Below are 14,912 nucleotides of genomic sequence, written 5' to 3'. Positions count from 1 at the left end.
GTCGTGAACTTCTTTTCTCGAATAAAAAATAATGACGGTATCTTAGAAATAAGCTTTGTCTGATTTATCACTACCAGTCTATTCCTAGCAGAATTCATCTATTTTACCGTGCCTTCAATAGGTAAAAAAAATCCTTCCATTTTTTTTTATGTTGAAGGGAAACACCTAAAATGGGAAATAGTGTAGAAAAAAATTAATTCATTAGTACGAGATATTTTTTCTGTATTGTTAGGGGAAGAAAGAAATACAACAATGTGAAGTAACACTTAAGACACTAGGTTCAAACCACAAAATTAGAATCGAAGAATTTGCATGACACTTCTAAATAAAACTAAATATACAAAGTTACCGACACGTAGTGTCAACGTTTGTACATAAAGCTTAATCATTTTTATGGTATTAGCAGTAAGAGATACAAACTAAAATACTATTTACACTCCCTCATACTTCTCAGGCCTTCAAAATTGTTTAGTCAGAATCCACCATATTCGTGACTTGGTAAGTACCCCGCCCAGTAAGATCATCAACCCATCGATACTCAGATACTGCCTTGAGCAGTGTGACAGACATTTCCAAACTCAATGTTGCATGTTATTTCAACTGATCAACTCCTTCACATAATATTAGCCTAGCTCCAGCCTTGCTGGTATGACCTTGGCATCCACGCTAGTCTAAGCACAATTGCATACTTGATATGAGGTAATTGTAATTTGGCATTCAGTCTCATCCCACAAGAAGTTCATTAAAAGGTCCAGTTATGCTGATGAATCAGTCAGCTTTCAATTTTGATCCAACTTCAAGTTTCTCCAAGAAGGGAATCCCGAAACTGTTCATAGACCTCAACACCCCTTCTGCTTTGAGTACTAAGCCTGCTGACCTGTACAAATGCACAGCTGCACTCATTATAAACCGGTCAGGTTTTACAGACTTGGAGATTCGTTCAAAGAAGGAAATGCCTTCCACCACATGACCATAGTCCATGTAACATCTAAGCATAAGACTATGAGACTCTAGGTCAGGTTGTAGTTCAGCATTCATGAGATTATTATAAATCCTTTCTACTTCTCTAATTAATCCCCCTTTTGCAAAACCTGATAGCAACACGTTAAAATGAGCACAAGAAGGGGGAATTCCTTCTTTCTGCATAGAATCAATGGCCTTTTCAGCCTCTGAGCACTCTCCCACCCTTGTATATGCTCTAATCAGTGCAAGATAGGTTAGGGAGTCAGGTTTGCAACCACTGCTCCGCATGCTATGCATGAGGACTTCAGCTTCTTGATAAAGTCCAGCAGCCGCATATACATTGATCATAACATTGCAGCTCACCTATAATGTGCTGAAAATTATTAAGTACTTTAATGTAGCAATCTACTTCTAAGCATTCTTCTATCTATAAATGGCATTGAACATTAACAGTGCATTATTGACAACCAAGACATATAAGTTTGTATTGAAAGCACATGACAAAATTTCACCAGCCAGAATGTGGCTGTACTGCAGATACATATTTACTGCCGCAAAATAAAAGTAAAATGACTTCTACTGGACCTGCCTCTGATTACGCATACATACCTGTCCAGGTTTTATCCCTGCTTCCTGCATTCTGACAAATAGATTAGATGCTTCATCATATTTCCCTGCATCGATCGAAAATAAGAAATCATAAAATTGCTACAAATAAAACACTGACAGAAGCCAAGAGAATTCAAGTACAGACACATTTCCCTCTGCACCCTCGCCCAGGGAAAAAACATAGCTCTTCACCGACCAAAAACAATTGGCAACAATACAATCATTATGACAGGTGTTTGAAGTTTGAACAGAGCAGAAAAGGAGCGTCTTGAATTTAAGAAAATAAAAAGGACACACATATGAAGTATGTCCATTCACATTTGCATTTTTTTGTTGGGTAATACAGAAACACACAGAAGATAAAGGGAAAACCAAGCAGCTAACTAAGCCACAATGATTAAAATGACAATTTTCAATACTACCTATGTTTACGAGATATTGTGAGACAGATAAAAAAAATTAGGAGAATTAGCATTTGAATGATCTTCACCAGAAAGACCCAGGTTTTCTTAACAAACCCCTGAGAAATTTAGGCAGCAAGTAATTACCAGCCTTTCCATAATAACATATCAAGTTGGTATAAGCCTTTTCATCCAAAGAAATGCCCATCTTCTGAGCAATATCAAAAGCCTTCACAGCTTTATCTAGGTTTCTTCCTCGTCCATATACACTGCATCCACAACCAAATTCTTACACTTACGAGAAATACAAAATATAATATCTTTCCCTCACTCATTTTAAAGAATGACATGCTCTAACCTAATCATGGTGTTGTATGTTTGAATTGATGGAGGAACACCTGAGGAGAGCATGTGCTCATAAACTCTGGATGCAAGCCGCAATTTACCTGCACTCTATTAAAATGTCTTTAGGTCTCAAAACTTCTAATTTCTGGTCAATATTGGATCTCAATATGCTCCAAATGAAAGAAAACAAAAGTTCAAATGCTTTAGGCAATTGTTCTCTTTGATAAAAGTTAACCTGCTTGCAGCATTGCCTTGATAAATGTATTATAAGCCACAGTATCAAGCTCTAAATTAGCACGCAAAGAATTGTGAATAATGGCCTCCGCTTCAGTATATCTCCCTGCACATTGCATTTCAACAACATCAAGCAACATAATCAGATAATACAAGCAAATAAGATATCTATTTCTTCTTTCCAATTTCAGATTCTTCTACAGCAGTTGTTTTAAATGTGAATCTCAAAATCTATGAGATAATGGAACTCTTTATGTATTCCCAATATCTAATCCTAACACAATCCACTTGTAATACTGGGGAAGAAAGTTGCAATTCTTCGACAAATAAATAGAGAAATAACTTTGGTGTGGTGTTCAATCTACCTTTAAAGTTTAGGAAGAACAAAAGATGTCAAAGAGATCAATTGCATCAACAGAAGGCAGTGAGGACATCAATTGAAAAATTGTGGCATGCAAACACCAAACATCTGTTTAATTTATTCGATTGGCACAGCTAAACCAGCTTAAAGTACCAGGAAATTTTAGGTGAATGGAAGGCAGGCATGTTCATATATGCTCCTTGAAGAAGAGCTTCATTTTCACGGAAATTTCTAAAACTCCTTAAGAAATGGAGAGAAAGGAGTCAGTCTGATCTCTCACCATCCTTTACCCACACTAACTTAAGATATTGTACTAGAGTGTTAATAGTTTAGGATTATGCCAAAATAGATGATTGTATAGATAAAGTAGTTTAAACGCAATTGAACAGGGTAACACAAAGTCTTAAATTGAGCAGAAAGCATTCAAGTCAAAGGTTCCATACTCTTACCGCAATTACTTAAACCATTCACCAGCATGCTAATAGCAACTGGACCTAAAACATGCCCTTTCTTCATCTCTTCCCTGTAAAACGTGTAAGCTTCCTCTTGTTTGTCACATCTATTATATGAATCAATTATAGAATTGTATATAAGACTTCCAGTACTGGAGGAGTTCGCAACTGATGCAAAGACATTAAGCGCTTCCTTCAAATTCTTCTGCTTCCCATAAAAATTGATCAAGGATGCACTTGCAACATCCTCTGGTTTTCTACCCAGCTTCATTAACAGCTTATAAAGGTCTTCTGCCTTTGAAATGTCACCTACAGGAGATATTGATGTAAATTACCAAAAAATCAGGCCTCATAACATTGCTGCTTAGAGGATGAACTAGAGCGGAAAGAAAAATTCAGATACAATAGTCCCAGATGGCCATTGTGGAATCACTTTAGTAACCATATTATACCACCATAGTGGGATGAAGCTAAGGAAATTATGAGTTCTGAGTTCTATGCTATTTTAATCAAAACATTTCATAGGGACAGGAAATCTGGCAAGGTCAATCTTTTGTCAGTCAAATTTGTATACATATCAAGAACATTAAAGAGCAGAAATAGTCAGTGTTGCTTACACCTAACTTACTAAACGCAAGAGCAAATTTTTTTTACCTTCTTTGGTGAATTTCCTGATAAGCTGACTAGCAACAGACAGACCATTTGCAGTCTTAAGCAACAAATTTAGTGTTTCTTCTGCCTTCATTGTATTTCCATCTGCTATATAGAGGATAAGGGCCAGCTCAAAAGCCATAGCACCTGGTTGGTCCAAGGGCTTGGAAGCAATGTCGGTTGCAGAAAATCTATCATTTCCATGGATGGCCACAGAAAAAGTCTGTGTAAATACAGAATCTTCAAATGTCTTGCTTGCACTGAACTCTCGTATCAACTGCACTGCATCTCTGACCATTCCTTCAATGCAAAAAACTTTCATGACTGTCTTGAGAAGCTCCTCATCAAATTCGACTTGAATTTTCCTTATCTGGAAAATGAAATCTTTTGCTTTCTCAGTTAAACCGAGTCTCATGTACAAATTGAGCATGTCTTTGCAAAAACCACACTCAGGAATTTGCATCTTAGAGAGAGCCTGAAACACAGCTTCGGCAGATGCCAAGTCTTCCTTCATAATATAGCACCTCAATAAGATACCATAACAGAAATTTGAAAATGATATGTTTTTTGACTTCATTTCATCCATTATATTCAGTGCGTCCTCAATGTTTCCAAAATTTAGATGGACTTGAGCCATTGTTGTATAGGTTTTCTCATTACTAATCACACCCAACTTCTTAACGTCTTCAAAAGTCTTTTGAGCATCTTCATAGAGACCAAGCTTGCCATATATTCTGATAAGCAAGCCATATATGACTTCATCTATTTTGATACCATACCTTTCCATCTCCTCAAAGAGAGCAAGTGCTTTGGGATAATCCTCCTTTCTGTAATACATTGTCAAAAGTGAAGCACATGTAAAGTTGCTCGGGATTATCCCTTGTGATCTCATATCTTCATAAAGCCTGAAAGCATCATCATAGTTACCACTTTTTGAAATCAAACTGATGAGAATGCTATAAGTTGCCTCCTCCGGAATGAACTTCAAACTCTTCATCTGATTTAAAGTCTTAAAAGCTACTTCAGCATGACCTTCTTTGACAAGTGAGCAGATAACGACTGTAAAAGTAAAATGATTCAGCTCAACCCCTTTTTCAGTCATCTGTTTCCATATACTTATAACATTTTCATGAAGTGATCTTTTCTGTAAAGATGACAGCATGAAATTAAAGACTGCAGTTGAAGGTGTAATTCCCCTTTCCTGAACAGCAGAAAAGAAGGACATCATAGCTTTGTGACGTCCCCACCGAGCATAAGCGCACAACATGGTACCACAAGCAACTTCATCAGGTTCACACCCCGCTTCAAGCATTTCCAGAAAGGTCTGCTCAGCTAGCTTGATTTTCCCAACTTGGCCATATGTACGGAGAATAATCGTATAGATAATGACACTTGGCCGGTAGCTTAACTGTTCCAAGCATAAATCTAAATTACACCAAATTAATATTTCAGATTCTCCAAAGAAAAGTATTATTATAAAGAAAACCTTGTGATCCTATGCTAATGTGATGACAGATTACTCGTGACAGAATCATAGCCAATGTTAATCTAGATTTTAAGAACCATCTAACAAAAGGTATGTTGAAGAACTTCTAAAAGACAAAAGTATGCCAAAAAAAAATAAAATCTGCATAAACCTTAACAGGTGAAATTCCCTCCATCCAAATCTATATGACACTCTCCAATTTGGAAGGTCTCGAAATGATTGTCAACATTCCTTATCTATACAACTCCCACAACTTTCAGAAATATGAAATTATTAAAATTTTAAACATGATGTAATATTTCTCAATCAAAGTAACTTCTCAATCATTACATTAATATTTTCTTATAAGGTTTTTCTCCTCTATCAGTAATGTTATAGAGGTCAATTTAACACCTTAAACATTCAAATTCCATCCTATAATATGAACGGAGGAGGATATAGTGATTTATCTCAAATATGTAGTTAACTTGTCATCTAGAATTTTTTTTTGCAATTTTCCAAAAAAACAAGCACTTGAAACTTGAAGATGCAAACCCCTCAAAATTCGATCTAAAATCAGAAATACAGAAAAGATTCAGACAGAATCCAATACACACACCATTTTCAAGTAGAATTCAACTGGGTTTATCAAGTTTAATGTAAAAGTTGAAGCACCACTAACAAACTCACCTGTAATTTCATCCAAGCGAAAAAATCTCTGACTTGTCGCCAACCCCTTTGTTCTTTGAGCACAACACACATCTCTCTAAAAGTAAGCTTCGTAACAAAAGAACCCATCACTTCCCTCATATCATATGACCCTTCAGCTTTGACCGAAAGACTTCTTACTCTCTTAATAGCCGCAACCACATGCTTCCCGTACAAATTCCCATTTCTATCGTCTTCCAAGTACTGCACCATCTGCTCAGGGGTCCGCTTAATCCATTTGGGTGTCATAGCTTGTGAGCCTTGGTTCCGCCTCAACGCGCTTAAATATTGAGCTTTAGCTTTGATAATGCGACGAGCGTTGTCGTCGGAAAGTGGATTCTTGGGGTGCTTTGATCTGGGTTTTGGTTTGTTGAGGTTCTTGCTGTTGCCATCGCTGAGTGTCCATGGGTCTGGTGTGACGGAGCAGGAGACTATGGTGGGTCTCGGTTTGGGTTTTCTGGTAGGTTTGTGAGATGGAGATTTTAATGGAGTTGAGCAGAGGAATGAAGATTGCAGAGCTTCCATTGATTGATTTGGAAATTTTGAGAGGGCAATAAAGAAGATAGCACTGATAATCGCGGCTCAAAATTAACTTCAGGAGCAAGCTCGGGCAGTTTAAAATATCGGTCAGCAATAGTCAAAGTTATTATGTTTGGACTTGTGCTGAGGATTGAGGCGTTGCGCTTACTCTCGGCTATCGAGGATATGACTTTAGATAAGAGAAGTGAAGGTCACGTATTTCAAGGATATAACTCTAGAGAGGGAGAGTGGAGGTTGCATATTGGAGAAGAGTACTAGTATGTAGTACTAATTGTATCATTGAGTGCGACGAATGATACAATTCTCCATATCATGTAGGAGTTACAGCCGTAGTGCAGAACTGCAGATCGATGAACGTCCTTATTCAACAAAGAAATAGTGCAGATCGATAATATCCTTATTCAACAAAGAAAGGGCAAGCACCGCCCCTACTACTTGTGTGCAATCTTTCCTCGGGTTCGTAGAGTCGAGTTTCCCGTTTACCCACAACGGAGGAGCCGCCCCAACCAACTACTGGTGTGCAATCTTTCCTGGGTTCATAGAGTCGAGTTTCCCGTTTATCCACAACGGAGGATCTGCCCCAACCAAGCAAGCGGCCACGGTCATAACACACTTTTCGCACAATAAATTCACTTTAAAGTTGACTTATTCGCTTGACTAGTCGTCAAAATGTGTACGAAATATGCGTCAAACTTCTCTTCATTCCAATATTTGATCTCTCTTGTACTCCCATCAACACCAACTATTCCAACATGTGTTATTCTCTTTAATGTCCAATATTTTATCTCTTATACTCTCATCAACACTTACTATACCAACATTTGGTGCTCTCTTTAATGTCGACTAAATCAAATCCATGCCTAGAAGTTCCATTTTAGGGTAAAACTATTTATCAAATGGTGATTCCATTCTCATAACTTAAAACACAATTTCAGAGTGTAGTATTTAAGCATAGAAGTAAAAATCACTAAATAAATGATACGTATACTTTTAACTCGGTAAATTATATGAGTGGTGACTCAATAATTTTAATAGAATTTTTCACGGATATGCAACTTGAACAAAGTCTCAATTGCTATTAACTACCCCCACACTTCCATGGGTTAATCAGTTCAAGTGCTATGCAGTATCATTTTCTTTCATATATATATGATTCAAAACATCTGTCATCTGGCAATTCAAACATTCCCGCCAAGTCTTGATAATGTGTTGAAGACAAGATTTTAGTGCCAACGGAAACGTTGGGACATTAACAATCATAACAACACGAAAGCAATTTCACTTTGTTCCATGGCAAAATTCATTTCCTGTTCTTCGTGAGTTATCGAGCTCTGTTTCAGAACATCTTTAATCCCAGATAATCCATCACATCCACAAAATTGCACGACACAAACATAAAAACAATAACAAGTAGAACTATAAAAAAAAACCACCGCATTTTTGTAGTAGCAGTCAATACAAAAATAGATTACAAGCCACTGTTATCAACTTTTAAGAAAGATGGGCATTTCCCCATCAGGCAACAACAACATACCCATTGTAATCCCACAAGTGGATGTTCGTAGACCTTACCCCTACCTTATGTGATGTAGAGAGGTGGTTTCCCATAGTCCCCCGACGAAAGAATAGCTTTTTCAAAAATAAGTTTGACAAATACAATAGTAAAAAGTGTGCCAAAATGATTCTAATGCCCTCTCCTGCTATGATTATTCCCACCATTGCATCAGCGGAAGATTCTACAGCTTATTGCTTATCATATTCCCTTTTGCTGTTTCCTGTAACACATGGATTTATAATCAATAAACAAAATCAACAAAGAATCCCTCCCTACTAATAAAGAGGGGTGGATAGAACAGAACATAAAGCAGGTATAACAACTACCAGAAACACCACAACAACAAGAATAACATACCCAGTGAAATCTCACAAAGTGGGGTCTGGGGAGGGTAGAGTGCACGCAGACCTTACCACTACATCGTGGAGGTAGAGAGGTTTTTTTTCAAAAGACCCTCGGCTCAAGTGTATCAAACCCAAGTAAAAGAAGATGAAACCCGCAACTTTTAATATTTTCACATAGGAAGCAACACATTCATAATAGGTACAAGCAAGAAATAGAGCAACAAAAAGATAAGCCTTTCCTACTGAACTAGCCATCTAAGCTCAATCTTAAATTGTGACTACCATCAAAATTATTGTGCACTAGCCTAGAAGGGATCCAAGACAAAGTCACTAAATTCTAAATTCTAACTAGCTTGAGGAGTAAATACCATTGCATCCATTTCTCTTTTGAAGCAGAAAGTGTGGTCAAAAGATATTGGTGCCTGATGGAGTGCCATTTATAGTTCACAAAAAGTAGAGTCAGACTCCAATTAGTAAGAATAAAGTAAGGAAATGGGCGTACAGAAATAATGACCTACACTATACTTTGTAGAAGGTGGTGTTTTAAATTTCAATACTATAAATAAATAATTTGTCTATCATATTCACAACATTGTAAGAAACAATTCAATCCAAAGAAAAACAAAATGATGTTGGCATTCCATTGCAGGTTGTAAGCAGTTGAGCTTTGTACCTTATGAATACCACCAATATACATTTAGTGATTAGTCATAGTATTGTGTCTAAAAAATATTTGCGAGGAGATTTCCTGAAAGTACCGTAGAGGACGATGACTTGCAATAACATTGGGGCACCTAATGAATTTTCCTACTACTGTTGATCCTACATGGCAGACTATACACAAGGGACAGATTCATGCAGTGGGGGTAATTGAGAGTAAACTATGTCCCCTTTGTGGTATTGAGCATGAAAGCATAGATCACCTTTTCTTCCAATGTTCTTTCTCTAGCTCCATATGGAGCAAACTACTTCTGTGGCAAGGTGATAGGAGGTCTACAATGAAATGGCAAGAGGAGATCCAGTGGGCTGTTTTGAATGCCAACGGGAAGAATGTAAAAGCTACAATGTACCGCGCAAGTATTGTTGCATGTGCCTATTTAATATGGCAGGAGAAACACAAGAGTTACCCAACAGAAGCAGAGAAGTCATGAACAGACTACAAGGTTGATTCTACAGGAAGTAGCATGTACAAGTAGTTTAAGTTTAAAGCTAGCCAGTATAATGAGAGCTGAATTTTTTTTTTTTTTTTTTTTTTGATAACCGAGAAATCCGTCTGTGACCCGCCCTTTGGACCAATCACAGCCTTCTAAACTCGGTGGATAATGGGCCCGCCCCTAATGAGAGCTGAATTTATACCCTTGAAGCTTTGATGTTAGACAGTTTTAAAGGAAAGAAATGACAGCACAAACCTAAAGGAAGCGCATAATGACAGAAAAAACTTAAAGAAAAGAAATTCAGTGAAAAGTTTTACGCATCCTCCATCAGAGAAGTACAAAATCTAGCTGTGTAAAAATATATAATAGGAAGAAAAAAACCCATAGTTTGACGCAGTTGTCAACAACACAGAAAGACGGCCAAGACCTGTTTATTCCTCTTATTTGTCAAACAAAGTTAGCACAAAGGTGTCTCTACTTTGAATTGATCTTTTCCCTTTTATAAATTTTATGATGTTATAGAGAAATCGTGTGGCTGCAGACAATCGACGCAGCAATAGAAATCTGAAGGAGGGAAAAAAGAGGAAGTGCAACAAATTCACTTATCACAAGCAGGCATAGAGACGACAAGATGGATAGCAGAAGAACCAAACTCCAAAAGCACGAAGAAAAATGAAGCAAAAGAAAGGAAGTTCCAGATTTAAAGTAGAAGTTGTGAAGTCGCCGCTAAGCTGTTAGGAAACTTTCTGATATAGCCTCACATGTTAAAGATCAAATAAGCAAAAACAAGGCAGCAAAGTAAAGTTATTTGATCAGATAAACTTTACAGTCATCACGAACGTACATGGAGAAACAAGTGTTACATTCCTGGAAAAATAGCTCACGACAGCAAAAAGAAGAATGTATCTACCTCCCAACGGCCAACACATAAGGTTAATTCAACAGATAATGTTAACATGATGTATTTGGTTAATTCATAAAGCTGAGGACCATACTTGAAATCCCCACCAAAGCATAGGTCTGTCATAGATAGAAGAATAGGTCACAACACAAAAAACAAGACTATTTATCTCCCACAATAGCTCTTCCCTTTGCTTCCAGAACAAAAGGTACAGAAGATGTCAGGATAAAATATAATAGAAAGACTAAAATGTCCCAATTTTCATGTGACCGTCGAGAACCCAATGGGACGACGAAGAGGAGTGTATTCCTTTGTATAAAATATAATAGAAAGACTAAAATGTCCCAATTTTCATGCGACTGTCGAGAACCCAATGGGACGACGAAGAGGAGTGTATTCCCTTGTATTAACAGTAGTAATCATAATATGTGAACAATAAGAAATAGCATTCTTATAGAGGAATTTAAGAATGAAAAAACATCTAATCTAACATTTTAGCATTTGTGACTATAAATATAGAAATGTATTTTTTTAATCGATTAATGAGGGAAGAGTGTCAAAACAAAGTGGAACGGAGGGAATAGTATAATTCTAGTGAACAAGGATCACTTCTTTACACAAGATTCAGGAAAGCACAAATTGAACTACTACCATCCAAATGGACAAGATATAAGCAAGAAACAGTCAGTTTAACTTTTGCCATGCTGCAATATCAGCTTAGTAGTTTGTATTGGCTAAAACAAGATACAAACTACTAAGCTGATATTGCAGCAAGGCATTAACCATCATTTTCCCACTAACTTCCAGCGGGAGGGAAGTCCATCAACAGAGAATGATGCAACTAAAAAGACCCAATTACCAAATTCAAACAGAGTTAACTCTGGGGCAGATACGAGCTCGTAGTGGGTTCTTCATCACAACGGTGAATTCTAGAATCTCTGTGAGATCAACATCATCTCCTTCCACAGGCTTCCATTGAAAATGCCAAACCAAATTAGCCACAAAGTATTCCAAATGAAGCATAGCCAATGCATAGGCAGGACATATTCTCCTCCCTGCGCCGAATGGCATCATCTTGATCTCTCTACTCCCTGTTATATCAAACCCTTCGTTATCTGATCCTTCCACTAAGAACCTCTCTGGCCTGAACTCCAAGGGATCCTCCCACACCTTCGGGTCTAGACCCATCTCTGCAACCATGAAATTGATCGTGACATCCTTTGGGATGACGTAGCCGTTCAGTTCTACTTCCTCCGTCACTGTGTGTGGCAGCACAAAGTGACCAGGTGGGTGCCGCCTAAGACCTTCTAATATCACTGCTTTCAAGTAGGGTATTTTCTGCAAATCTTCCTCCTTCACCACCTCTTCATCTGCCAACTTGCTCTGTTTTTCTCCCACTACTCTTGCAATTTCTTGGTACAGTTTTTCCTGAATGGAAGGGTTTTTGACCAAGTTGGCCATAACCCACTGTAAGGCAGTGGACGTCGTATCAGTTCCGGCGCTTAGGAATTCACTGCAGAGGGTTACGATTTCTCCATGATTGAGGTTCCTTTTTTCCTCTGGCAACTCCAAATTCAACAGCGTATCCACATAAGCCACCACAAATTCATCACCGTGCTCGATTTTTTGTTCTTTGGTCCTGCTTCGAGCTTCAATCAGAGGGATAATGATACTCTCTTGCTCTTGTCGTAGTTCAATGAGTTCCTTCCAGCGATTCCTAAAAATTATTTTCCCAACTCTAGGAAAGAAATTGAGCATATTGAATCGTCTGAAACCCAGGAGCATTTTGCGCTGTATATTTTCAATTTGTCTGATTTGAGATTCCTCAAGCTTATCCCCAAAACACATCAATACAAGAAGACAGAACATAGCATACTGAAAATGATCAATTAACTTAACAGAATCAACTTGGGAGTTACGGAGCTGTTGAATGAGGATACCCAATACCCAAGATCTGGCCTTGGAATAGGACTTGATGCGAGAAGGGTGGAGTATTTCTGAAGTCAAATTTCGACGGAGTAGACGCCATATAGGGCCGTAAGGGGAGGAGCTGATGTTCCGCTGGTTACTACTGACGGGTCCAGCCTTTGGCCGGTCAGAGAAAACAGCACCTTGCTGGACTAAAGCTTGGTAGTCTATGGAGTGGATAGCTACGAATATGGCTGAACGAGACCCAATCTTTAGGGTAATCAGCGGACCATACTTAGCCTTAAGGTCACGGAGGATGGGTTCCAAGTCGGCGAAGGTCCTTTTGGCCCATAATAAGCTACCGATCACCGGAAAATTGTAGGGTCCCGGCGGGAGCTTCTTCTTGGTATTGGAATTTGGAGAGACAATAATATTAAAAATGGATTTCAACCAGAAAGCAATACAGAGAGTAACAACAATGATAAACCAGATTTCCATTGCTAAATCACTCACTACTTTGTAATCATCAATGAGATTTTTATCTTCTTATTTTCATTATCATTATCACCCGCCCAGTTCAGATATGGTGAGGAAGGTTGTCGCGACTTTACACATATAAGGTATAATATCTCAAATATAAAATATAGAATTATTTTATATGTATTTGATTGGAGTTTGAAAATTTTTATTCCATATTTATACCATAATGGTACTACCCCTTGTCTCAATTTATGGGCATTTTTTATTTGTCGAGAGTCAATCAGTTCAAATTAGATTGAGAATTTGTGCATGAAATCTTCAATTTTTTTGAAATGAAATTTATATATTTATAAACTATGTAAAAAGTTCTATTAGTCACAATAATTTATAATTCAAAATGTTTAAGAGATCTATGATAAACTTATAATTCATAATAACTTATTCTTGGGCTCCTCTCCTTTCTATCTATTTGGACGACAAAGGCATGTCATTAAGATTTACACCCCGATATAAAAATACCGATTTCATATTACTTGATCACTTATTAAATTGAAATAAAAATTAATTATTTTTTTTATTTTATTCTTACAATTAATATAGTCTTTGAAAGTTTAAATAAATTGTAAAGATTTAAGAATATTTTTTTCAAGAGGCAATTAATATGAACAAAGGGCGAAATAATAAAGTTGATTAATCTATTAATTTTTAATTACCGTATAAAATAAAAAGTGCTCATCTAATATAGACGGAGGTAGTAATAAAATACAAATAAGCTTTAGGTGTGTTTGGTATATTTAAAAAATATTTCTCGAAAATTAAGTGTGTCTCTTACTTATTTTTTAGTATATGGTAAGTAAGCAAAAAAATATTATTCAAAGAGCACTTACATGTTATCTTGTAAAATGCTATGTAGACGGATATAAATGAGGAGTGGGGGTGAGGGGGTGGGATGATCAAATGCTGAGGGTTGCATACGATAAACTTGAAATGTTATGCAATTTGTTTTCGTTATCAATAGAGAAGTCATTTTCCTCATTTTAAAAAAACTTGTTTTAGCAGAGAAAATGTTTTCAAAACATATGAAAAAAATGAAAAGCATTTACTAAACACACTTAACCGTGATTAGGACAATTAGGCTCCTTACTATTTTAATTTTTTCAACTTTCTCCTAGTTTTTATTTAGATGAAAGGCATATGTCATATATTTAAATCAATGATTGATGTTTAGTAAATTTAAAATAAGTCTTAATCATGATTAGAATAAAAATTATTTTCTATAAGATAAATTTCGTATAAAATTCAATAAAGTTATTTTGTTTGCACCAAATATATCCAAGTTTTCATTCACATAAAAGAAATAGCCCAAAATTAGCAATATATGTACATGCAACAAAAATTATTTTGAACAAAATGATCATATACATATTTAATGTATTTATATGTATATATAATGTATCGATAGTGTATAATAGTGTATACTCCTACATAAATGATGTGTAACTATATATGAGAAATATATATACATTGTTGATGCAATAAAGTCTTCATATGTCTATTAGGTATATACATGAATCTATATCTAACAAAAAATTATCAACATGGTAGATATTGTCATTATATACGTTTTTATCTATATTACCTTAAAAGCATGAACTCCTAACTTGAATGTTAAATTACTATAATATCCCTAACTTAGGTTGTGACTTTTTCGATGACTTGTGACTTTTTCGATAAGTTATGACTTTTTTCAAAGGGTTGTGATTTTTCGATGAGTTGTGACTTTTCCAAAGAGTTGCGACTTTTTCAATAAGTTGTGACTTTTCCAAAGAGTTGTGACTTTT

The 14,912-nt window shown here is 36.5% G+C and overlaps 2 protein-coding genes across 3 annotated transcripts; both read right to left on the bottom strand.

Annotated features, from left to right (window-relative positions):
• Nucleotides 1-279: 279 nt before the first annotated feature.
• Nucleotides 280-7,073, bottom strand: LOC102580066 (pentatricopeptide repeat-containing protein At5g27270). 2 transcript variants are annotated; one of them, XM_006347510.2, is made up of 8 exons: nucleotides 6,172-7,073; nucleotides 4,020-5,424; nucleotides 3,363-3,674; nucleotides 2,554-2,658; nucleotides 2,332-2,419; nucleotides 2,121-2,242; nucleotides 1,573-1,637; nucleotides 280-1,326 (listed from the first exon to the last, which is right to left on the bottom strand). In XM_006347510.2, exons 1-8 carry the CDS (start codon nucleotides 6,712-6,714, stop codon nucleotides 769-771), a joined length of 3,198 nt encoding a protein of 1,065 aa, XP_006347572.1. In that variant the 5' UTR covers nucleotides 6,715-7,073; the 3' UTR covers nucleotides 280-768. The 2 variants fall into 2 exon arrangements, with proteins under 2 accessions (XP_006347572.1, XP_015164345.1); XM_015308859.1 differs by having other exon boundaries at nucleotides 4,020-5,441; nucleotides 6,172-6,260.
• Nucleotides 7,074-8,124: 1,051 nt separating this feature from the next.
• LOC102579747 (cytochrome P450 89A2-like) lies at nucleotides 8,125-13,218 on the bottom strand. Its single transcript, XM_006347509.2, has 2 exons — nucleotides 11,543-13,218; nucleotides 8,125-8,504 (listed from the first exon to the last, which is right to left on the bottom strand). The coding sequence occupies exon 1, from the start codon at nucleotides 13,087-13,089 to the stop codon at nucleotides 11,548-11,550; it is 1,542 nt and encodes a 513-aa protein (XP_006347571.1). The 5' UTR covers nucleotides 13,090-13,218; the 3' UTR covers nucleotides 8,125-8,504; nucleotides 11,543-11,547.
• Between the last annotated feature and the right edge of the window lie 1,694 nt (nucleotides 13,219-14,912).

This window comes from Solanum tuberosum, unplaced genomic scaffold (genome assembly GCF_000226075.1).
Source record: "Solanum tuberosum cultivar DM 1-3 516 R44 unplaced genomic scaffold, SolTub_3.0 scf00093, whole genome shotgun sequence".
NCBI classification, from domain to species: domain Eukaryota; kingdom Viridiplantae; phylum Streptophyta; class Magnoliopsida; order Solanales; family Solanaceae; genus Solanum; species Solanum tuberosum.
This window is presented reverse-complemented; position numbering and strand designations above follow the sequence as displayed.